General features: G+C 43.5%; 1 protein-coding gene across 2 annotated transcripts in view; it reads left to right on the forward strand.

The window, feature by feature from the left end:
- Nucleotides 1–25,703, forward strand: part of OLFM3 (olfactomedin 3) — a 233,031-nt gene that overhangs the window by 154,075 nt on the left and 53,253 nt on the right. The window contains exon 1 of one of the 2 annotated variants that reach the window (XM_056844520.1): nt 5,705–5,886. The exons of the other annotated variant lie outside the window; for it this stretch is intronic. Within the exon in view, the coding sequence (XP_056700498.1) occupies nt 5,716–5,886 (171 nt within the window). The 5' untranslated portion in view covers nt 5,705–5,715. Of the gene's footprint in view, nt 1–5,704; nt 5,887–25,703 lie in introns of those variants that run through there. 2 annotated transcript variants of the gene reach the window in all.

Genomic DNA, 25,703 nt, shown 5'->3' on the forward strand with positions numbered 1-25,703 from the left:
CGCCACAGGGATCACCATACATTGCTGGTTAATTGTCCTTTGATGTGGTGATAATCACACCTTGCATGTGCTTTACGTCCATTTGCAGCCTGGGAGAGAGCTGCCATCTGATAAAAGCTTCACAACTTCAGATTATCTCACAATGTATTGGTAGAATATATAAATTATTAATTGAAATTAATTTGGAACAGGAAAGAATTAAACCAGTAATGGTGAAATGGATGTGGGAATTAGGATTTAATATAGATTTGGATATTTGGGAAAGATTATGGAAAAGGGAGTTTAAATTTACAATTATGAATGAAATTAGAGAAAATTTATACAAAATGTTTTATAGATGGTATATCACACCTGTGATTATAGCTAAAATGAAAACAGGGGAGACGGATTTATGTTGGAAATGTGGAAAGGAAAGAGGTACCTTTATGCATGCATGGTGGACATGTAAAAAAATTTAAAAAAATTGGGTAAAAGTTGTAAGAGAAACTAATAATTTAATATCAGTGTAAAAAGAAAGCCGGCATTTTGTTTAATAGGAATCCCACAAGAAAATCTGAATAATAATGACAGAATTATCTGTCAATATAGTTTTGCTGCTGCAAGAATTGTAATTGCAAAAATTTGGAAACAAGCGAATAAACCTTCAATAAATGACTGGAGAGAGAAATTATGGATTTATATGAGGATGGCCAAATTAACAGAATTCCTTCATGAAAAGGATATGGAAGAATTTAAAAATATGTGGAAAAAGGCCACCACATATTGGGATAAACTGGCAAAAACAGATTTTATTAAGTTACTTAGTGAGCTATAGAAATTAGTCTTTTTAAATATCTATACATTATATTAACAATTAATAAGTTTAAAACTGATATGGCACTTCTGCGAAAGTCAGGTGAAGGGTCACATGGGGTGATGGGTGGTGGGATGGGGGTATCTTATAAGATTTAACAATTATATTTTAAAATTGTATTAATGAATATATATTGATACTCCTGGTTTTCTATTGTTATTTTAGTTTTTTGTTTTTATTGTTATAATTTTCTTTTTTGTATGTTATAAAAGTTAATAAAAAATTTATATATATAAAAAGATTATCTCACAATGTTTGCAGTATTTGCATAAAGAATCTAGCTGGGAGAACCATGCATAAACCTATTCATATTTAAACCACAAGCATGGGCCTTTGGATAGACAGTTGGGTTTGGCCCCAAACCTAAGGGCGACCATAGGCAAGCATCTCAGTTCAACCTTTGGTCTCAGATTTGAACACTCCCATCATGTTCAAAGCTCCCTGCATTTAGAAAACTAGCCAATCTGGCAGAAGGAATCTGACCCATCACCTATTATGCTTTCGGCATGCAGGGAGAGAACATTTAAAAAATGCCTTCAATCTGAACTGCTGTAATTTTCAAGGACAAGACAGGATGTAGATGGCATAAAGGCATAAGTGGGAAATTAAAGGCAAACAGGCCAGGAGAGTGCAGAAGAGACAAAGGTTCAGGCAGGGCCAGGAAAAGGCAAGGAGCAACAACAACAAAACCCACAGCCAGCTCGAGGCACCACAAGTGGCCGATCAATTTGCTTCATCTTCCTTTTCTTTCTGTAGAAGCTGTTGGAAGGCTGGAGCCCAGAGAAGTCAAGTTTCCTCGGGTGTGCCTCCACTCCAAGGCAGAGTCGTGAGGCTAAGGTTGGGTTCCCTGTATTTAACAGTCCAGCTTGATAAGAGGCATTTCGCACATGCACTTAAAACAGTCGTTACTGTGCACCATTCTGAGCCAATTGTTTAATAATAAATAAACCAGCCAGTCAACCAGGAATAATAAATAAATGCCATGTTTTTAAAAGGAGTGCCACCTGTTGTTCATCTACATCTGTATTACTGATGTTATTTTGCATATGTCTCACAGGAATTGTCATTTCCCCCCATGCACATCATTTTATTATCTGACCCAACCATCTGTGACCCAGAAGTACATGAATCTCCACCACTATAGCTACTATGCAGTCACAAAGCTGTTTGGCAGCTGCTCGTGTTGGACAGCAGTGAGACAAACCAGTCTAAGGGCTGGCTCATGAGTATTTGCAGCCAAGCACCTGACCTGCTAGCTGACAGTAGTGTTGCAATGCAGGAATGCCAATTCTGGGTTGGGAAATTCCTGGAGGTGTGGAGGTGGTACTGGGGAGGGTTGAGTTTGGGGAGGGGAGGGAACTCAGCAGTGACACGATGCCCTAGAGTCCACCTGCAGAATCACAAATCACAAAATCACACAAGGTTGGAAGAGACCACAAGAGTCATCGAGTCCAACCCCCTGCCATGCAGGATCCCACAATCAAAGAGCTCCCGACAGATGGCCATTCAGCCTTTGCTTAAAGACCTCCAAAGACAGGGACTCCACCACCCTTCGAGGCAGCGCATTCCACCATCGAACAGCCCTCACCGTCAGAAAGTTCTTCCTAATGTTTAGGTGGAATCACTTTTCTATTAGTTTAAATCCATTACTCCGTGTCCTAGTCTCTGGAGCAACAGAGAACAAGCTTGTTCCCTCATTAACATGGCATCCTTTCAAATATTTAAACATGGCTATCATGTCACCCCTTAACCTTCTCTTCTCCAGACTAAACTAACCCAGCTCCTTAAGACTCTCCTCATAGGGCATGGATTCCAGACCTTTAACCATTCTGGTCGCCCTCCTCTGGACATGCTCCAACTTGTCAACATCCTTTTAAAATTGTGGAGCCCAAAACTGGACACAGTATTCCAAGTGAGGTCTGACCAATGCAGAATATAGTGGTAGTATTACTTCCCTTGATCTAGATACAATACTCCTTTTGATGCAGCCCAGAATTGCATTGGCCTTCTTAGCCGCCATATCACACTGTTGACTCTTATTCAGTTTGTGGTCCACTAAGACTCCCAGATGTCTTTCACATGTACTGTTGTCAAGCCAACTCTCTCCCATCCTGTACCTGTGCCTTATGTTGTTTCTGCCTAGGTGAAGTACCTTACACTTCTCCCTATTGAAATCCATTTTAATACTTATGGCCCAGCTCTCCAGTCTATCGAGGTCATTCTGAACTCTGACCCTGTCCTCTGGGGTATTAACTACCCCTCCTAACTTGTTGTCATCTGCAAATTTGATTAGCATGTCCTCTATTCCATCATTCAAGTCATTTATAAAAATATTAAATAGTACCGGTCCCAGGACAGACCCCCGTGGCACCCCACTGGTCACTCCTCTCCTGGATGCAGTTGTGCCATTAATGAGCACCCTTTGGGTTCGGTTGGTCAACCAATTACCAATCCACCTAACAGTAGCAGTGTCCAGCCCACATTTTACTAGCTTTGCTTCAAGAAGATCATGGGGGACTTTACTGAGATCAAGGTACACTACATCTACAGCATTCCCTTCATCTACCATACTTGTCACTCTTTCAAAAAAAGATATGAGATTAGTTTGGCATGACCTGTTTTTGAGAAACCCATGTTGACTGTCAGTGATCATGGCATTTCTTTTTAAGTGTTTACAGACTGTCTGTTTAATTATCTGCTCTAGTATCTTACCTGGTATTGATGTCAAGCTGACTGGGTGATAATTGTTTGGGATTCCCCCCCTTTTTTTAAAGATGGGGACCACATTTGCCCTCCTCCAGTCTGCTGGGACTTCTCCTGTTCTCCAGGAATTCTCAAAGATTATTGCCAGTGGTTCTGAGATCACTTTGGGCAGCTCTTTTAACACCCTTGGATGCAGTTCATCTGGCCCCAGAGACTTAAATTCATTAAGAGTAGCCAGGTATTCCTGTACTATCCCAGCATCTATACTATGCTGTAATTCCCCTACTGCATCCTCTACTCCATTATTCCCAGGTTGAGCACTATTTCCCTTTTGGGAGAAGACTGAGACAAAGAAGGTGTTAAGTAATTCTGCCTTTTCTGCCTCTCCTGTTATTAATTCACCGTCCTCTCCACGCAATGACCCCATCACTACCTTGATCTTACTTTTGCTATGGACATAACCAAAAAAAACCTTTTTTGTTGTTCTTAACTTCCCTGGCCAGCTGGAGCTCTTTCTGCACTTTAGCCTTCCTGACTTTCTTGCTGCATATACTGGCTACTTGTTTGTATTCCTCTTTGTTGATTTCCCCCTTTTTCCATTTCACGAAAATGCCCTTTTTATATCCTATCTCAACCAAACGTTCATTAGACATCCACCCTGGTTTCTCCAGGTAAACTGACTGTTGTCGTCTGGAGATCATTTCTAATTCTGGGACAATTCCAGACCCCAACAGGCTGTTGGCCACCCTATGTTACATGTGTGCAGTGGAGTGGAAATATGTGACTTAAAATTATCTCCCCAATCAATTCTTTCTTCTCCATTTATGGATTGTAGAGGTATTGAATATGCAACTATTGATAGAGGCAATGCAGGACTTTTTTTAAAAAAAAAATTGCAATTGGACACAAAAATGGGCAGGGTTTTTTTTTGTTTTTTGTTTTTTTTTGAGGGGGGAGTTCCAAAATTCAAGCCATACAAAAGTTTTATTATGGTAGCTGATGTAAAAAGTGACTGATAATGTGACAAGTAAAGGTAAATCCAGACCCTCCCTCTAGATCCCTGATCAAGCATAGCCATTTCCTGACTATGGCACTCTTCCGCATGCATCCTGTCAAATGATGATTTCCCCTCAGTCTGAATAGGCTTCTAAACATCATGGAAAGAGAGTCTTAGCAGCAAAACATGTGCACACGTAAAAAGGAAATTGCCCAGGTGTGCTATAGCACCTTTTGGTTTAGTGGTTAGAGCATCAGACTAGGATCTGGGAGACCCAAATTTCCTCTATGCCAGGGAATCCTTCAGGGTGACTCTCTCTCAGCTTATCCTACCTCACAGTGTTGCTGTGAGGATAAAACAAAGGCGAAAAGAACAATGTAAGCTGCTTTTAGTCCCCAGTGGGGAGAAAGGCAGGGTGGGTATAAATGTAGTAAAAATAGATAGATAGATAGATAGATAGATAGATAGATAGATAGATAGATAGATAGATAGATAGATAGATAGATAGATAGATAGATAGATAGATAGATAGATAGATAGATCGATCAAAAGGTGGGGTATGAGTCTTAATAAATAAAAGTAAAGATGTTTACATAGATGTAAGCCCTTTGGAAATCAATGCAGTTTGGTTCCCAGTGAGTGTAGGTTTTGTGGCCTTAAACAATTACCCAGCTTCAGAGCACACAGAGACAGCTTGTTGACAATCTCCCCCGCAAACCTTTTGATAGTCCTGTGTTCAGCCAAAATATTGTGTGGGAATCCCTTCCATACCCTTCCTCTTGGTACAGTGGGTTCATTTTGTTGGGCTTCTCCCTATTTGTGCTGTATGTTTAATTAGCCCTCACACTTGAAACAGACTCCTTAGAACCTTCCACTCTTCTCCCCCACCCCACCCCACCCCAGTTTCCCTTCCCTTCCCTCGGCAGGAACGCTGTAATAGTTATAGGCATATAAAAAGACCATTGTGGTGTCTGTGGACAGCCTGCGATCTTGTGGAGTGGGAAGCAGAGAAAACTAGAAGCTGTGCCGGGGGGGAGGGGGGGAGTGAGGCTGCTGGGAGTGTGTGTTTTAGTGGATGATGAGATCCGGGGAGGCCGATCCCCTTTCATGCTGTGGATGTGGTGAGCTGCAGGCACGCCTCTCCCTGCCTGCCTGCTCTTGGATGATAATCAGTCACTATGAAAACTCATTAGCCTTCACAGCAATGAGTCCTCCCCTGCTTAAGCTTGGTGCTGTCCTGAGTACCATGGCAATGATCTCTAACTGGATGTCCCAAACGCTCCCATCACTGGTAGGACTAAATACCACCAGGCTGTCCACTTCTAATACTCTAGTAAGTAACTTTGATCTCTTGAAAGCTTTCATTGGGGAGAAGAGAGGAGGGAAGAGGGGAATGCTCTGCTATATGTATGTGTGTTTTTAAGACCACCAAAGCGGATGACTTCTAAGTTTAATTATTCGTAAACCAGCTTAAGTATTCCACCTTCAGGCTTTTCATTAATGCATGTTGCAATCTGGACCCTACAATTGCAAAAGCTTTGGAAAGGGTCTTAGCAGACTGGCTGCAGGAGAAGATTTCCTAAGTGGGTTTGCAGAATATTTGTATCCCGTAGTCAAACTGTATGCAAGTCTTGAAATATTTGAGGGGCTTTTTGGTTCTTTTTCCTAGGCTGTGTTGTTGTTAATTTGCATGCTTATTATTCCAGAAAATCATAGCAAAAGAGATCAGAGTACTGCTAATGTCTCCCACCCCCTACAAAAACTGTAATATGTAAAAGAGCAGACAAAATGTTTCTTCTTTTGCCAATTTTAAAATACAGGATATAAATGTCACAGAACAAGATTTCAAAGTAAGTGTTACTGTATGGCCAAAAACAAACAAACAAACAAACAAAACCCCCAAACTTGTAGGCAAATTGGTTAAGAGGGGAATGCCAATTATATGCCAGCTTACTTTTCTTTATGGATTTAATCTTCCACTGTGTTTATTTGCTGTTTGTACATGGTATGTGTGAGTAAATTTTGTTCTTTGAAACAGGAGCCGGTTCAAAATTGCTCTTATCTCATTCTGTGGTAATCACTTAGTGGAGCGGATGAATTCTGGGTCTTCTGCCATATTGTTTGATGCACGAAGGCTAATGAAAGTTTCAAGAGATAGCTCTTGACTAAATATTGGTGAGAAATCTTTCCTCCCCACCTGTGTTATGTTCATTGCGATTGCAATCAAACATCAAGGCAGAACAGCTCTAGAGGGCTGTTATGCTTAAAAACTAAACATGTGATTAATTTACTGATCAATGTTTAATTTGCTGGTACCCAGTCAACAGGAGCAGATAATGGCAGTAGTTAGCTTTTAGTGGTGTTTATTTGAAGCCATTTGTTTTGCTATTTTCAAGGACCTTCCAATACAGCCCATTGATTTCAGGGGAGAAGAGAAGGGTCGGGGGATCCTGGGTGTTTTCAACCAGTAGAGCAAAATGTTCCCCAAGCATCGTATCAATTGAGGTTCAGGAAACATAGGGATTTCTTTGAACTGTATATCCTTAGTTTCGCTTCGTACACTCGAAGGATTGGCTCTTCATATAGGGTGAAGCAGCACAACTCTTGAGAATTCAGTGGAGCTGCATCTCCCCTCCTTCCTTTTTTGATATTTTACTGGGGTTTTATTGTGGCGGTTTAAAATGTAGATATGAGCCAACTTGGTGAGTTGTTAGAGTGTCTGATTAGGTTCTGTGGGACCCAGATTCAGATCCCCACTCTGCCATGGATGCTTGTGGGTCAGTCACACACACTCTGCCTAACCTACCTCACAGGGCTGTTGTGAGGATACAGTGGAGGAGAGGGAAACAATGTAAGCTGCTTTATGTCTGCACTGTGGAGGAAGGATGAATATATAAAAAGTAAATAAATATGTTACACAGGAAAAGATGAAAGGAAGAGACTGAAGTGACATAGTGGTACAATCTTTATGAGGAAAAGACTTCTTCCTATATTCAGAAACGGTGTGATGTAGTAGCTAGAACGCTGAACTAGGTTCAAAGCTCACTGGCTAACCTTGAACCAGTCTATCAGCCTGATTTACCTCATGGGGTTACTTTGAGCTTACTGGAGGAAAAGTAAGGTTGCCAAGTCTCCCCTGGCCACCAGCGGGCGATGTGGGGTATGGTGGCCAGATCCAGATTGAAAAACTCCTGGAGGTTGGGGATAGAGCTTGGGCAGGACAGGGGTCTTAGTGGGGTACAACACCACAGAGTCCACCCTCCATTCCCTCCAGGGGAATGGATCTCTGTAGTCTGGAGATGAGCTGTAATTCTGGGGGGATCTCTGGGCTGGCATCCCTAAGGAAAAGCGGGTTACAATTGTTTAGCAAATTTATTTAGGTTGCCCAAAGAAGAATGTCAGCATAGCTTGGGAAGCCAACAGGGTACAAGAGGCAGGGCAAGGCATGAAAATGATAGAAATCTGGTCTTGTTATATTACAACAAAGGGTATATGGATGAGGTGAGGTGGTCCCTTCCACCATCTGTGTTTTCAGACTACATGGGACTGTTCTACAGGACTACCTCTATCTCTCGTTACTGTGAAATACTCTTACAATTTACCTTTGTGCTATTTAATCTTCACCCAAGATCAGGCCTTTGAGCTGTGCTAGGAATCTTGCTTCCCCAACTAGCCCAGATTGAAGAGAGTGAAAATGTGGAACAGAAAGGCAGGATGTCCTGGTAAGAACTGTTCAAGTGACTTTTGGATATGGTGATAGATTGCCATTCTCCAGGTCGAGGCAAGGTTTTAACCCCTCCCCCCATTTTGTATGGTCTTGGTCTTCTTCATGTTATTATGACAAATTGGTCATGAGGTTTCTTGCTTCGATGTCTTATTTTATAAATTTGCAGAATTATTGTGTCCCATATGAAGTGAGGACACCATAGCGATACAAGCATGTTCACATAAATATGCTGCCTATGGATTAAATTACCATGCTGCATCTCTCCAGACAATGCACATTTTATAAACTAGTCATTTTACTAAGCCTGAGACCCTCACTCATGGTATAATCTATACACATATTATATACACATTCATTGCATTTCAAAGCCTTGTATCCATATTATTGCAGCAATCAGTATACTAGCCATGCAGAGCAGGCCAATATAATACCTTCAATATTGCTGAAGGGAGGTTCAGAGAACAGGGGTTTAGTACACTTACTTTTGACATATGTCCAAGGAATGAAATGGTGACTGATAATTCATCTCATCTAAACTGAATGTAAACTGAAAGAGAGTGAGTGTCAGCGTAACATGTGGAAGATCTGGGTTCAAATCTCCATTCTGCTATGGAAGCTTGCTCATTTACCTTGGGCCAATCACCCCTCTCCTAACCTACCTCATAGTGTTATGTTGAGCATGAAATGGAGATGGGGAAACCATGTTTGCCACTTTGGGCTCTCAGGAGAAAGGGCAGAATACAAATGCAGGAGATAGAAAGTGAAATAAAAGGACGAAAGCACCACGATACCTGCTCCTTTTGGACACTTTTGCTGCACTTACTGCCTCATGAATGGAGAAAGCTAAATTTTCTTTAATATTTCACCAGTTGGGTTGGAGAAATATATGGAGATAAGTATGTGTTACATTTGCTGCTTGTTTGAAGTGGATGGGACTTCGATGCCCTATCAAGTAACCTGACCATTAAGTACACAGTCTTAAATGCCAGTTTCATCAAAACAAATGGGACCATTGTGTTCCTGCACAGCTCCTCTTCAACTTATCAGGGCTTGTGTGAGAAAATCTCTCTGCAAATTATGCCCCTTAGGCAGTTAAGCAACAGGAATTTCAGCTTGAAATATTTTACTTGTAATCCAATGGAGACAGGTGATTTGGCTGTATTATTGGTTAATTGTATTAATAGCAAACTGAGCCCCGTGGGGCAGAGTGGTAAGCTGCAGTATTGCAGTCCAAGCTCTGCTCAGGGCCTGAGTTTGATCCAGACGGAAGTTGGTTTCAGGTGGCTGGCTCAGGGTTGACTCAGCCTTCCAGACTTCCGAGGTCGGTAAAATGAGTACCCAGCTTGCTGGGGGTAAACGGAAGACGACTGGGGAAGGCACTGGCAAACCACCCCGTAAACACAGTCTGCCCATTAAATGTCATGATCTGACATCCGATGGGTCAGTAATGGCCCAGTGTTTGCATAGGGGACTACCTTTACCTAATAGCAAACCTGGGAATCTCACCAACTGATTCTATAAGTAGCTTGTGAAACTGTACTTGCTCCCATCCATCGTGTTACCCTTGTCTCTGTAAAGCACCAAGAACATTGGCAGTTGCATCCTCTTCCTATGATTCCACCATCACATCCTCCAAATATCCCCTATCTGCAAAGTCTTCGACATAACTCTATAACCCTCATTCCCAACTGCAACCAATCTTAAATGAATGCAGCTGCATTTCCTCTTATCCTTCCTTCATTCTCCTCTCCCCCATTGTCACCCTTGCTGCTAGTTTATTTGACTGCAAGCTCCATCCGGTAGGGATGTGTCTGTTTTCTTGTTTATGAGACACAGTTATATAACTCTATTTCATTCTCAGCTTCACACAGTTATTATTCCAGCCCAAATGTGTTTACGTATCTCAAGCATCTTTTATTGTTTACAGAGGGGAAAAGATCTTTTCCTCAGCATCCTTGATCCCCCCCCCACACACACACACGCATCAGACCCACAAGCAATAAGTCTGTGTTTGTAGGAGTCAACTCAAGAGCTTTTGTTCGATTTTGATGCTTTCTAGTTCTTTTCCTGGGGGTTGGACAAAGTAGCTTTTCCTGAGTTTAGGATTAAGTGACAAGGGGAGGGAGAGACATTTTGGCACTGCTATTATATATGTGTGTATACACACATACACCTCTTCATCACAGTTCCATTTTTCCTAGGAACAGAAGCTTTTCTAAAATCATCAAGATGTTGGAGATAATTACAAAACAAAAAACAAAAAAAACCCAGAAGGCACGGAAGCAGTGCGGCCTAAATATAGCCTAATATCATCAATCATTTAAGCCTGGGCAGCCAATCACAATACCCTTCTGTGGCTCCTACGGAATTCCTCTGTGCTAAAAACACATCAGATGAATGGGGGAAGTTATTTACAAAAAATTTTTAAATGTGATTCCTTTTAGAATCCCACAACTGCAGCAACCTGTAAGATACTAAAAGCTCTTCTAGCCAGGAATGTCTCAGAAAGACATTTGAAATCTGTTAGCCTTGGAAAAAGTTTTGCATATCCCTTCCCCTTCCTTTCCTTCCCTTTTGTTGTCTCCCCCACTACCCTAATTTACCTTGTGAGATCCTTAGGGCAGGAATGCTTCTTTATTGTTTTTATCTCATTCATCCATAATTGAACATATATCATCATTATCACCCAATCAGTGATGGTTACTCCTCTGACAGTTTGGTTCACAAGCAGATTTGAAGTTGCCATGCTGAATATTCAGTGTGCCTTTGGTTTGTATTTGAACAGTTCACAAATGTACTTGGTTGCGCAAAATAAAATTGGCAGAAATCACACAGGAAAGGCAAGGCAACACTTTAGGAACCCACATTAACCACTGGCAAAGCACACTCAATCAATGCAGCTGTGTGAGTTTGTGATCTAAACTCAGCCTTGCTTGGAGTCAGCCAAGCCAACCACAGCAGAACCCCCCCCCAAACTCTGCAGCCTGAGAGAGATTCAAGCCAGAGATTCACCACCAGCAGTAAGCCAGTGGCTCCCCCCCCCCACACACACAGCCAGACACAGGAATCAAGTTTAGAAATAAAGCCCCAAGTAAGATAAAATGATAGGCAAACTGTTGGATGTCTTCTCCTCCTCCAAGTAGCAGGCAGGAAATAATCCAATGAAGCAGGCTGTAATCCACCAGGTCCGCTCAGGATGAGGCAGCAGGAGCAAAAGGCAAGGTTTTTGCACCAGAACAAACTCTCTCTCTGTGTGAGCAACAGCCAGACTAGGTAGTATAGCCTTTGGCCAAAACACAGAAAAGAATCCAGCTTATGTGATTGGCCAAAGAACACTCTTCTCTCAGGGCTAGCCACTATCTGGGAGTTAAATTCCCCCCTCCCTTCCCCTTGTTCAGCTGTCCAGGCAAGGTAGGTTGTACAAGGAGAGCTTTCTCCTTGCAAAAACACAGGAAATAGCTTCCTCCATTAAAGATACATTGTATCTCTATGGAGGAGCCGGGTGAATTCCCTCCCCCCGGTTTAAATCCTGGCTGCTCCATTGTGAAGCATAGAGATCGCTCTAAAGAATCTGCCTACAGCCGCTCAAATGGAGGAAGATGGGGGCAACCCCTTCCAGACCCCATAACTCTGGACCCCCTGACCCAGTCTTTACCAAACATGGAGGTTCTTGCAAAGAGAGTCCCTCCTAGCTACCCTGAAAATTTGGGACCTCTACCTGCAAAAATGCCCCCGCAGGAGTTGCAGAAAGACGTTGCTAAAAAAAGCCGGATATTTGGGAATGGCAAATTCGGCTTTGCCAACCTCCCGGATTTTGCTGATTTGGTAAACCCGAACCAGAAATTTACCAAATTTGCATTTATTTGGTATTTTTCCACTTCTGTTTTTACCGAATCAACAGCCCTACAATCCACTGGTGACGCAATAAATAAATAAATATATATATATATATATATATATATATATATATATATATATATATATATATATATATATATATATATATATATATATATTTAATCCACTGGTGACACTGGATTAAACCCCTTCTTTCAGTGGCTCCCAGTTGGTGGGTGAGGACTCAAAGTAGGTTGTAACTCTGTCACAGGTGGGTTGTGAGGCCAGGAGGGTGGAGGAGTTAACAGGATGAGTGAGATGAAAAGTCTCTGGGATGCTCAATAACAACTTTGGGTTTGCTTCTGTGTAAAAGTGCAAAATGGCCATGAAATACAGCCTGTTGCTCAATAATGCTGTATATTTAGAAATACTGAACATGAAAAGTACATTCTTAAGCTATTCAGTGTTAACTGATGTGAGATGCCTGCATTTTATATTGTTAGTAAAGTGGAATTACTTTGCAAGTGGGTCCTGAATACAATTTGTTTAAAGGTGGGTCCCACTTCCAAAGGTTTGAGAACCACTGATTTACCTTTAACTCACAGTCCTGAATGACGGGAGACTTCTCAAGGCAATGCAGCCTGTCATCCATATGTGGTTTCCCACTCTGGCTTTTACCACCTGCCTGGGAAAGTGCACATGAGAGACAGGCTACCATGCATGTGGTGGGTCACAACTTGTGCTGGTGTGTTGAGTAGGGAAAGGAATCAATTTTCTGGAAAAATAGATCAGACACTTAGCTTGCTCACCCACATTTTCCTTCCATTACAGGTCTTAATATGTTTGATCAGCTGGACTCGTTCCAGGGTACAATGCCTCCAGCTGTTCAAAATCAGTTTAAATTGGTCTTTTCAGCTTGTGATCGTGTTATGTTTTATTTTTATCAGATTCCCTCTACTTTAGCAGTAATAAAGATTATGGAGAAACATTATAGACTTGATATAATTCAGCACTGAACCTTCTTTTCCAGCAAGCCCTAAGGCAAACTAGTCAACCTCATTCTTTAAGTCATTCTAGGCAATGAAAGTACTTTGTTACTCCTTCTTATGGGAGATCCAAGTCGCATGGCTGTTGGGAATATAGATTATTTACAGCATTCTTTCTGCAATATTTTGTTATTGGAAAAATGCAGTTCTTTTTGCCCCAGCAAATTTGATCAATACAAATGCAATTGTTATGAGTGATACAGCTCATCATTATCATTTAAGAATAATTTTGAAGGAGAAAAAAGACTTGTGTGGCTTATAGAATCATAGAGTTGGAAGGGGCCATACAGGCCATCTAGTCCAACCCCCTGCTTAATGCAGGATCAGCCTAGAGCATCCCTGACATATAGAGTTGTGCATATCTATCAACCCAAACCAAAAATAAACCCGAATAAACTTTAACATGCTTTTCTATGGAGGGGGGCGACCCCTTAAGGACCCCAAAAAATTGGATTCCTTGAGACAATCTTCACCAAACGTTGGGGTTCATGCAAGGAGAGTCATTTGAAGCTACCTTGAAAATTTGAGAACTCTACCTCCAAAAATGCCCTCACAGGATCTTTGAAAAAAATCCCCATAGACTAAAATGCGCCCAATTTTTTGGGTAAACCCAGAAATAAACCTGAATGCCCCTTTACCAGAAAACATTTTGCCCAATAAACCCAACCCCGAAATTTACTGATTTTTTTTGCACAATCCTACTGACAAATGTTTGTCCAGCCTTCCACTGTTGAACAACTCTTACTGTAAAAAATGTTATATTTTAAGCCTTTGATATAAATAGTTTTTTTTAGAAAAGTGTATAATTGTTTGCCAGGCTATAAGACAATCTCATGTTTGAGATTGCAGGGTATTAGTAAATGTGAATGTTGATAAAATTATTATTCTTGGAACAATTTAATATTTTGAGTAAATGGTAGGATTGTTTAGGCAGTTATATAGTTATATCACAATATATAATTAATGAAAATCAATATATCTCATTCTGAACATATTTCATTCTGAACATGTCCCTAGGATGTGGATCTCAAAATCCCCTTAATGGGGCCAGGTACAGAGAAAGGAGCTTTTTCTACAGACATGGAAAAACGTCATAGTTTGCAGAAAAATCGAAAAACACTTTTTTAAATGAGTTTATTTTTTTTAAAAAAAAAACACCTACTAACTTCACACACAAAATGCCAACCAAGATCTGGAAAGATCATGGTTGACATTTGGAGGGAGATTTTTTAAAAACATACACTAAAGGGAGAAAGCAGGAAGAAAAAGAGGACAATGAGGAAAGGAATGGTACAAAGGTTGGGGGGGGTAAAGGAGGTGGACAGCAACAATGTGGAGGAGGAGGAGAGGGACTGGGCCATCAATCAGTTGATCATTAGGTGGGACAGAGAAGGATTGAAGCAGAAGTTGCATCTGTACTTTCTTCTTCAAAGCCCCATGCAGCTGCTTTTCATCTGCTGATATGGTTGGTGCTGGGATAGGTTTTTCTATCCATCCCCACTCCCATCAGCATGTGGGAGGAAGCAGCAAGAGGCTGTGAAGCAGAAAGTACAGGATACACTTTCTGCTTCAACCCTCCTCCAACCCCTCCAATGCCTAGCTGATTGAGTCAAAAAGGGCAAGAGTCCAGTAGCACCTTAAAGACTAACAAAAATATTTTCTGGTAGGGTATGAGCTTTCGTGAGCCACAGCTCACTTCTTCAGATATCTGACTACTGCAAACAGACTAACACGGCTACCCACTGTGAATTAGCTGATTGAGGTCTGACTAACAGGAGGGTTGAAAAGCTGAGAAAGTGGACACTGGGGAGTAGGGGATGGAATGAGGGGGAGAAGGGAGAAATTGAGGGTGGGATTTCCATTCCCTTGATCATTGCAGGTTCTCCTCTTGCATACATATAATTTCTGTGTATCAAAATGAGTGTTGATGTACTAATTTTATTTGCCAGTTGCAGACTTCTGACATCTTGGGTTTTAGTCTTTAAAATGCCCAAAAATTAACTAAGAGCGGAGCGGGGTGGGGGTAGGATTCCTAAAACTTGCTTTTCAGTCTTCTACCACTCCATACTCCATGAATGACATGGATTGCTCTATAGTGCTTCATTCCCCTGCCCCACCCCATACACATACCTTGTAATTTCTTTGTGAACAGCATTTTATAACTCTTAGTACCAGGGTTTTTTTTTTAATCCTTTATTGTGTTGAAATGATCACATAAAGCGGAATTGAAAAAATTATGTTTTCTTAATTTTCTTGTCTTTTCTCCTGGATGTTCTTGGTGCTGTCCTATTCCTTTACTATCAAAAGATAGTGAATATATACTGAATATTCCTTGGCAGTTTATGGCATGGTGAATGCAACCCCATTCTAGGATGTTCTTTGAGGTTTATTCAGCCCCTTCCCCCATAACAGTTCAATCAAGTAAACACTGCTTGTTTGACCAAGGTTTAGAAAAACTGCCTTTTCCTTCACAGTTCCTTTAGATTTCCTGAATATTTTTGTAGCTGTTTTGATCCTCTTGTTGCTTCCATGTTCCTGTGATGTGTATGATGAAGAGAAGAACTTTCCCCTGCTAGCAGTGCTATATTACATTCCTTGCCTTTCTTTCCGTCTCAGTTTAAAAGCTGTACTTTACTGCTAAAGCACAAGCTCAAAAATTGGTCTGAGGGAATGTGACTCTGATAGGTATCAGCCAGGATGTGAGTCATCTTGAGTTCCCTGTGTGGGCAGCCCAATCATTGGGGGGGGGGGGAGGCTACTTGCGCCACGGCCATGTACGGCGCAACAATGGCGCAGCTAAATAGCCTCCTGAGAGGTTTGCTGCACTGTGGCCAGATCCGCAAATTCAGCATTTTAAACAAAATTAGTGAGGTGGATGCTGACGTGAGTACACCAGAGCAGAGGGGGCGAAGCCAGAGACTAGGCTGTGTGGAGGCATGTGGCCACAAGTGGGCCAAAGGGAGACTGCAGCAGGGAGAGGCGGGAAGAGGTTGGGACTAGGCAAAGCATCTCATGGGGTGAGCACGCCCCCACACCCACAAGGTCCAGAGGGAGGCCATTGGAGGCTGGAGGAGGGGTGGGGAAGGGGTGAGAATAGGCAATCAGAGGCTAAAGGATGGCCCCACCCCTGCAAAAATGGGGCCAAGAGGGGCAGGGGAATGTGAGTGGTAGCCAGGGGCCCAGTGCCCCACCCCTTTGGGGTCAGCGGTGGCCAAGCGACAGCCCTCCTGGACATGGCTGTGGCTATGGCTGGCCAGGGCAGAGGCAGCAGTGACAATGGCCTCCCCAATCCTGTGCCCTGAGACAGGGGCAACACCATGAGTCCACTGTCATCTACATAGTCATGCAAGCCACCGGGGGGATACATCATGGGCCCCCACAGGGAGGAGGACTGGGGAGGGGGATCAGTGGGTTGAGGCTGGGGTTAAAGGTGGCCCCGCTGGATGGAGGAGTGTCTCTGTGCACATCCGCACACCCTTGGAGGTATCTCGGGGTGGTGGCCAGGGAGAAGTATGTTGGGCCAGCAAGTGACCCCACAGAGTAAGGGAGAGGTCATTGAAGGACCTCTGGAGGTGCACCTGCCCCTCAACAAGATCCTGTGTCAAGCCAAGCAGGGTCTCTAGGTGGCCCCTGCCCATGGCGACATTGGTAGACACTGCTTCCATCGAGCGCTCAGAGCGGGATGGAGTCTTCTGCCAGTCACAGTGGCTCTCCAGTTGCTCCCTCTCAATGGCAGCCCACATGGACAAGAGAGTCAAAGGGATGGGCTGGGCAAGATCCCCATGCACGTGGCCCAAGCAACGGGCCAGAAGCATCACCCATGACAGGAGGGTGAGCCCCTTGGTGAGATAGTTCCAGTTGTGGGGACCATTCCGGGGGGGTGCAGTCCTGATTCACCTGGGCATCCTGGATGACCCACCCTTCCCAGGAGGTTGAGTTGGCCCAGGGTGCGTGATCCCCTCCTCCACCCACCCTGGGAGAGGACTTGATGCCAAGGGACTGGAGGACTGCTGTTGCAGTTGCCACCCTCTGCTCTGCTGCTCCTAGCACCAGCAGGTGCTGGATGACTGGTGCCTCAAAGGTGACAGTGACCAGGAGCAGCACCTGAAAGACAGAAGGCCAAAATCAGATGACCCCCCTTCCTTTCCCATTGGAGGATTATTTCCCCTCCCTGAGGCCTACCAGTGTGGGATGCTGAGGCTGTGGTAGGGGTGCTGTTCAGGATGATGACAAGCGAGTCCTCCATGGGCACCTCTTTGGACCCACTCCCATGGGTCTGTCCCACAGCCAGGGTAGTGCTCTTGTGGGAACAGCTGGGCTGCACAGGTGGTGGGGGCTCACTCTGGCCACAGCATCCAGTGCAAGTGTAGCCTAGTTGAGGGCTGCTAGCTTTCCCAGCTGCCAAGGGACTCTGACCTGGCCATGCTCCCCTGTGATGAGAGATCCATGATGTTGCACTCACCATAGTCCGAGCCTGTGGGCAAGTGGTACAGCCATCAGGTGGGGTGGCGATTAGGCACATGCCCCCAAGTGAATGTGTGTGTGGGGAGCCACAGCCACCTCACCAGAGAGGACCTCCACCCTGCACCCAGAGACTTTAGCAGTTGGCTGCACCACGATTTTAGCTGGCATAACTTTGTGCCAGAAAAAGTGGGAAAGCCCTCAGGAAGCTGACTGCTGTCAGCCCTGCCCCCAGGAACACCCCCTTTCATGCTGACGTAGGCCCTTGCGCCAAGGATATGCCACTGCACAGGCTGGGCCAGAGCCCGTGCATCACACCGACACCACCACAGCTCCCAGGTGGCAGCGTGTGTGCCACCCGGGGCGGTGTAAGTGCTCGTTACCCCAGGTTAAACAGGCACTTACACTAGCGCAGGGTCACACTGGCTCCTATGGGGCTCCCCCTCCTTCAGGATTGCATGGTAAATTGCTTAGAAGAAGTTGCCTAAAAAAGTCAGGCAAGGCAGTGTATTAAAAATAAGGTCAAGAGGAGTTGGATTTCAGAATGGCTTTGACTCATATTCAGGGTATGCAATTTTCTCAATGGTACTCTTTTAGGAAGACAAATTACAATACATGTAACTTTCTTTTTTAAGTTATCTGCTGGCTCAGGGGAGTTTTTACTCCTTTACCATTCTAAACAATGTTTTTGATATAGTTAAAAGACAGATATGACAATCCCTGTTTAATGTATGCATTTGTGGCCCTGGAGAAGTAGATTTCATTGTACATTTATGTATTCGATTGTTCTTTAAATACCTCCCTTACAGTCTTGTCCATGGGGGGAAATAATTTTGCCCATTTTGTTTCATTTTAAAGACATTCCGTCTATCTGAAATTACATCCATCTCATTTTCCACATTAATTTATGTTTTTACCATCCATGTCCGCTTCCCATTCATTGCATTGGGAGATTCAGCCACCCTTCTCCTCTCTGTAACTTGCTTTTCTTTTCTTTTTTTACATCAGAATGGCTTTATTGCATCTTGCAGTACAATTCTGGGTGCTGAGATGCAATCCTACCCAGATTATATTCCCTATGTGCCAGCATTGCTGCTCACAGATATAAATTGTTGAGGGGCTGTGACTCAGTGGTAGAGCCTCTGCTTGGCATGCAGAAGGTCCCAGGTTCAACCCCCCGGCATCTCCAGTTAAAGGGACTAGGCAAGTAGGTGATGTGAAAGACCTCTGCCTGAGACCCTGGAGAACCGCTGCCGGTCTGAGTAGACAATACTGACTTTGATGGACCGAGGGTCTGATTCAGTATAAGGCAGCTTTATGTGTGTTCATGTGTTCAAAATAGTTTTTGTGGTACAAAACAGAAATGATCCAGTCAGGGACACAGTTGAGGGACAGGGTCAAACTTTGCCTGCCAGCTAGTGGGTAGACCTTCCCTGACAGGGACCAGGGGAGGTGGGAGGATGTGTCTCTGCACTTCAAGACACAGAGGATACAGAAATATGTTGCACCCATCTACTTCCCCTTCACTCACACCGTAACCCCTACAGAACCAATACAAGTTTCCTTCAGTTGTTTCCTGCCAATTATCTTCTGAAAATGATCTTTCAAGCTGTTTTTAATTGTTTTTTTGGAAGAAGCACCCTTCATTTCTGCTGATTCCCCACACACAAACATGAGTAGCCAATTCGCCTGTACTTTCATGTTTCACCATAATAAATTGGGCTTCAGGAAGTCTGCTGTAGTTCTACTCCAAGAGAAATGGACAGGCTTTCTTGTTGAGCAGGAAGTGAAAGATGTGCTCTCCCACTCCAGCAATGGAAGTTACATCTAGAAAGACCACACAGTAGCACTGCAGCCTTTCTGCAGCAAACTTGGATATCTCCTTCAGATCAAGGCATCCCTCCTATCTGTGTCCCCTAGGGACTTCATATAGAGCTATGGGGATAATAGTACAAAGGGAATAATGGATAGGGTTGAGGCACACTCTGCATCATTATTTGTATAAATCCAAAAGTTCAATAGAATTCCCCACTCTACACACACACGCACCATACTTTCAATCAATACAGCAGAGGCGCAACACCTTCAGCAGGAAATCCTTTAAAAATAAGAAGCCTTATTATTTTTTATGCACAGCTGTGATTTTATATTTATTTATATTTTGGATTTAGATCCTGCCCCTCCCCCACTACAGCAGGGCTCGAGGCGGGAAACAACAAATCAAATACATTTAAAAACAGATACAATTAAAAAAGATGAAAAAACATAAAGTACAAATAAGATAGCACCCTAAATTCCCAAGAACAACAAACCCACCACAAGATGTGAGGAGGGGGATTGAGGGGAGAATACAGAAGAGGGGGGCTGGGTCCAGTGACTGGTGGAAGTTATAAAGCAGCCTCAACCATGTGTCTGGCGGAACATCTCTGATTTGCAGGCCCTGTGGAACTGGGAAAGATCCCAGATTTTTAAACATTGGGATGGGTCACCCACCCTTCAGAGAAGTAGGACACTTGGAAAGTAGGGTGCAAAGTCTCTACAAATATTAAGAATCTAAAGGTTTGTTGGGTCAGGAAAAACCCTACGTAGTTATGTTGCCCAATGTAAGATCATTCTTCTTCTCATCCATCTGCTTTGGGTCTTTATTAAAGGCTAAGGTACATTAGAGATATGCAAGTAAAAAGATACATCTCATCTCATTGTCCAGCAGGGTCTCACCTGAGAGAGCCAGCGTGGTGTAGTAGTTATGATTGGTGGACTCTAATCTTGAGTACCGGGTTTGATTTCCCACTCCTCCATATGAGCGGAGGACTCTAATCTGGTGAACCGGGTTGGTTTCCCCATGAAACCCCCTTGGGCTAGTCACAGTTCTCTCAGAACTCTCTCAGCACCATCTACCTCACAAGGTGTCTCTTGTGGCGAGAGGAAGGCAACTGTAAGCCAGTTTGGGTCTCCGTAAAAAGGCAGAGAAAATCAGGGTAAAAAAACCAACTCCTCCTCTTCTTCTTCCCCACCATTGCCTTTCTCTGGCAGCAACTTCACATTTCTCATTCTGTTTACTGTAGCCTGGAAATGGGTTTGCAATAGCTTAACCTCCGGGTTTGTCGGGACTCTGTATCCTAGAGCTGCTGCCAATGTGTTTTCATCATAAAACAGCAACATTACACCTCTCTTTCCAGGCTTGTCCAAGCTTGTCCAGTTTCTGATGTTAGGCTACTACAACTGGCTTCTCTCTGGCTCAATTTGTTTCAGGCCTCCCCTTAGTCTAACACAGTTATGCAAACAGTGGCTATTTAATGAAACTGGAAGCACTGATATTGATGCTGGCAGGTTTTGCCTAAAATAAATAAACTTTGCAGTATCTGATTTTAAAGGAGAGACATTATCTCACTAGATTAAGGAGATAATTCACAGTGGGTAGCCGTGTTAGTCTGTTTGCAGTAGTCAAAAAGGGCAAGAGTCCAGTAGCACCTTAAAGACTATCAAAAATATTTTCTGGTAGGGTATGAGCTTTCTGAAGAAGTGAGCTGTGGCTCACGAAAGCTCATACCCTACCAGAAAATATTTTTGTTAGTCTTTAAGGTGCTACTGGACTCTTGCCCTTTTAGATTAAGAAGAGGAAAAGGATTAAAAGGCAGAGATAGGGTGGGTGGGTGGCAATAGTTGCCTTTTCTTCGGTGGTACTTTCTTGCTAGTTATCTTTCTACCACTGTGCCTCTGCTGTACTTTCTGGGAGCCCAACCCCATGATCAACGCAGATGACCCTTGTTAATGCAGCCAGGTACATTTGTGTAGCTGGGTGCAATATACAAAGTTGTAACCATGAAGCCATGCTATGCTATACAAATTCATGTCATGTGTCTGTACACAATTGTGCCATGTATATATTATTGTATCCATTATTGTTAGTTGCCAAAACCCTTAAAGGGGAAATTGTGAATGTAAAGAAGGGGTGACTCTCACAGAAATTTCTGTTCTAAGATGGATTCTGTCAGGAGATAGGCCATGTCAGCAGTGTTGAGCCAAATGTAGAAGTGGTCTTGGAACAGTTACAGTTTAGGATGACCTGACCCAGCAATGTTGGGACTTTCTGACCAGGGAAAACCCAGAAAGGGCATGTATGGATGACCACATGACAATTTTTGCCAAAATATTCTTGGAAAGAGCCTGTCATCCAATTGGTAAAAATCCAACACTAGTTGTAGGATCCTGCTTGGTTTAGAAGAATCAGCAGTGAAGCTGAATAAAGTATAAAAATGAGGGGTTTCCATCAGGGAATCACTGAGAGAGGATACAAGCCTCTCTCCCTTATTGTCTCTTTCAGGTACCCACTGGAAATTTCAACCTTTCGGAACGAAAAAAGGCTTTTCCACTGAAGAACCTCTGGACCACTTTCATGTGCATTTTGCTGCCCTCTTATGGTGGACTGATGAGATTACTGTTTTCTTTTCTGCCATTACTGTTTTATGTTAAATTGCCATTTTAATTTAGGTTGGGATAACCTAGGTTAGATTAAACCATATCCTATGGGAATTACTCTGTGCTGGTGTGTGTTCTGGGGGGGGGGGGTTAAAAGATCCCTCTCACAACACAGGTTTAGCCTGGAAATCAAACAGGTTAACAACTGCTTTATGTATGCTTTTGTAAGTCACTCATACATACAGAGTAGGCTTACCAGGTCCCCCTTCTTCTTCGGCGGGAGGTTTTTGGAGTGGAGGTGGGGGGGGTCACGCACACCTGGAAGTGCTTCATCACTTTTGGTTTACACCCGGAAGTGCTGCATTGCAAAGGCCTCAGTGGTGAACGGCCCCTTGTGATGCATTTTACACCCGGAAGTGCCACATCGCAACAGGCCTTTACCACTCAAACTGGGAGTTTGAGTGGAAACCGTCCCTTTGCAATTCGGCGCTTCCGGGTGTAAACCGAAAGTGACGTGTCGCCGCGTGCACGGGTTGCCTGCCGACCCTCAGCTGGTCAGCGGGCAGCCAGGTGTATTGGTGGGGGTTTGCCCGCCACCACCTGGCACTTGGCAACCCTAATACAGGGTATCATACTGACAGAGCAGCATCTGTGTTTTTGATCAGGTAGCCAATAATATGTATGATAAAGAACATATGTCATCCAGATTTGTCTAGATAATTGAACTGCCAACTCTGACTTCAGAAATTCCTGAAGATTTGGGGGCAGTGCCTAAAGAGGGCAAAGTTTAGTGGGAGGAGGGCTTAATGGCCCTTCCATTTCTCTCAGTAGGACTTCCATTTCTCTTTGGAATACCATAGAGTCTGCCCTCCAAAGCTGTCATTTCCTCCTGGGCAGCTGATATCTGTAGTCTGGAGACCAACTGTATTTCTGGGAGAACTCTAGGCCCCAACCTTGAAGTTGCTAACCCAGTACAGTGTAGTGGTTAAGAGTGTCAGACTAGTATCTGAAAGACCCAGGTTCGAATCTGCACTCAGCCATAGATGCTTGCTGGGTGACCTTAGACCGGTCACACTCTCTCAGCCTAACCTACCTTTGTTGTGAGGAGAAAATGGAGAAGAAGAGAATGATGTAAGCCACATTAGGTCCACATTGGGGCGAAAAGTGGGGTATAAATAAATTCAACAAATAAATAAATAATAGTTCTAGAAGTGCTGAAGTGCAGTTCATAGAAAAATCTATATTCCTTTTAAAATCTTGAGCAGGTCACCCCTTCTGTTCAATGAAGTGACAAAGTCTTGAGATGCTAAAATGAACCTCAAGTGGGGATATAATTTGTGAGTGTTCCCTTGTGAAAATAGCCCTACAAGTAGAAAACAAACACATCAAGAGAAAGCTGGTGCGCAGGTATGCTATTTTTCTACTTGCCAGCGTTTTAAAAAAAATTATTTTTGCGCAGAGGAGCATTACAAGAATCGAATTCCTCCATCAGCTCACTGAAGTGTTCAATCTGTTCTACTGTTTCAGTCGGCTGCATGTGTTCCTCTGGCCTTGGTCATTAGTATGAATTTTAAAAGTAAGTTGGCTTCATGTAACTTGCTTGTAAAATCTATCTCCAGCTCTGCTAATGACTAAGTGTGTTGCGCAGTATCTGTTCTCCACTCCACACAACTCCTCTGAGGTTTTAACAGAACTCGAGGTAGTGAAATGGCTAACAATCTTTATTTCTTCATATTTCCTTCCTGAATTCTTTTCTGAACATGTCTTGTTCGGAGTCTTTGCTGTCTTGTTTCTAGAGACAATTGTATAAGAGATCCCTACAGCACAGTCAGGCTGACTGCAATCCAGTAACTGTAGATAAACACACACCTGCCGTTTTCTTTATTTTAAAGAACGCTCAGCTTTGCCTGGCTAACAGCAAATGTTTTGTTTTTTTTAAATACAAAGTAAGTGAACACTTTTGCCTGTGTAACTCCAAAGCTCACTTCTGCTGGCAGTCTTTAAGCAGAGGCTGGACAAACACTTGTTAGAGATGCTCTAGGCTGATCCTACATTAAACGGGGGGGGGGTTGGACTAGATGGCCTCTATGACCCCTTCCAACTCTATGATTCTATGTTTTGTGTTTTGATTTGGTGTGCAGTGTATACTAAAGTTGTGCATTGTTGTTCATCACAACTAATGGGAAGATTGGCACAAGCTGCCTGTTCTGCCTGCTGGGGTTTGTGAGTATGTGTGGAGGAAGAACTAATTTGCACTTCTATGGTAGTTTATGTAAGATGCAATTTCTGTTGTCTTCTTTATCCTTTCTCGTGTCTGGGAGCCTTGGGATTATGGCTCAGTGGCAGAGCATCTGCTTGGCATGCAGAAAGTCCCAGTTTCAGTTTCCAGCATCTCCAGTTCAAATGGATGAGGTTGCAGGTGATATGAAAGACTGCTGCCTGAGACCCTGGAAAGCAGCTGCCTGCCAGAGCAGACAAGACTGACCTCGAAAACCAAGGGTCTGGCTCCATATAAGACAGCTTCATGGGTTCAGGGGTGGGATTACCTATGCAAATTACTTCTCATCTCTCCACCCATGAGCCCCATCACATCAAGGAGATGCGGGTGAGCTTCCCACAGGTCTCAATCAATGGCTAGAGAGAAGATAAGCTGTGCGCAACATGAATATCCTGCAGTTACCTGTCTACATCAACCACAGGGGAAAGGTGGTGCAAAGCCTTCCGGAGGTGCCGCACTGCAAATGCATAAGGTCACTAGGTATCCATGTGCATGTGTTCTCTGTTATGGCTTCCTCCTTCTGAAGTGACCTTCCTGAGAAGGCCAGAAAAGCTCCCACGCTAATTATTCCACAGACTCTCTAAAATAGAATTGTCCAGGAGGGTATTTTCACAAAGGAAATAGGGCTGCAGTATAATGCAGTGATTCCAGAAGGCACTTTTATAAAGGGATCAGAATTGTAGTCCATGTCACTGTTCGTTAGATACATAAGAACATTAGAAAGGCCCTGCTGGATCAGACCAAGGCCCATCAAGTCAAGCAGTCTGTTCACACAGTGGCCAACCAGGTGCCTCTAGGAAGCCACAAACAAGACGACTGCAGCAGCACCATCCTGCCTGTGTTCCACCGCACCCAAAATAACATGCATGCTCCTCTGATACTAGAGAGAATAGGTATGCAGCATGACCAGTATCCATTCTAACTAATAACCATGAATACCCCTCTCCTCCATGAATATGTCCACTCCCCTCTTAAAGCCCTCCAAGCTGGCAGCCATCACCACATCCTGGGGCAGGGAGTTCCACAATTTAACTATGCGTTGTGTGAAAAAATATTTCCTTTTATCTGTTTTGAATCTCTCGCTCTCCACTTTAGCAGATGATCCCGTGTTCTAGTATTATGGGAGAGGGAGAAAAGCGTCTCCCTGTCCACTCTCTCCAAACCATGCATAATTTTATAGACCTCTATCATGTCTCCCCTAGATATATTGTCTTGCTCTTTCCGCATTGTTTCTACTTTTGGAATTCCATTTTTTTGCATTCTTTCTAATTTTTTGTAATCCTAACCTAGCGCATTGTTTATCGGCTATCCCACACTATTCAACTGCATTTTTAACACCACGCAATCTGCCTTAAATCTCAGTGGAAAAGGTGAGCTATAAA

The sequence above is a fragment of the Euleptes europaea genome, chromosome 2 (assembly GCF_029931775.1).
Source record: "Euleptes europaea isolate rEulEur1 chromosome 2, rEulEur1.hap1, whole genome shotgun sequence".
In the NCBI taxonomy this organism is placed as follows: Eukaryota; Metazoa; Chordata; class Lepidosauria; order Squamata; family Sphaerodactylidae; genus Euleptes; species Euleptes europaea.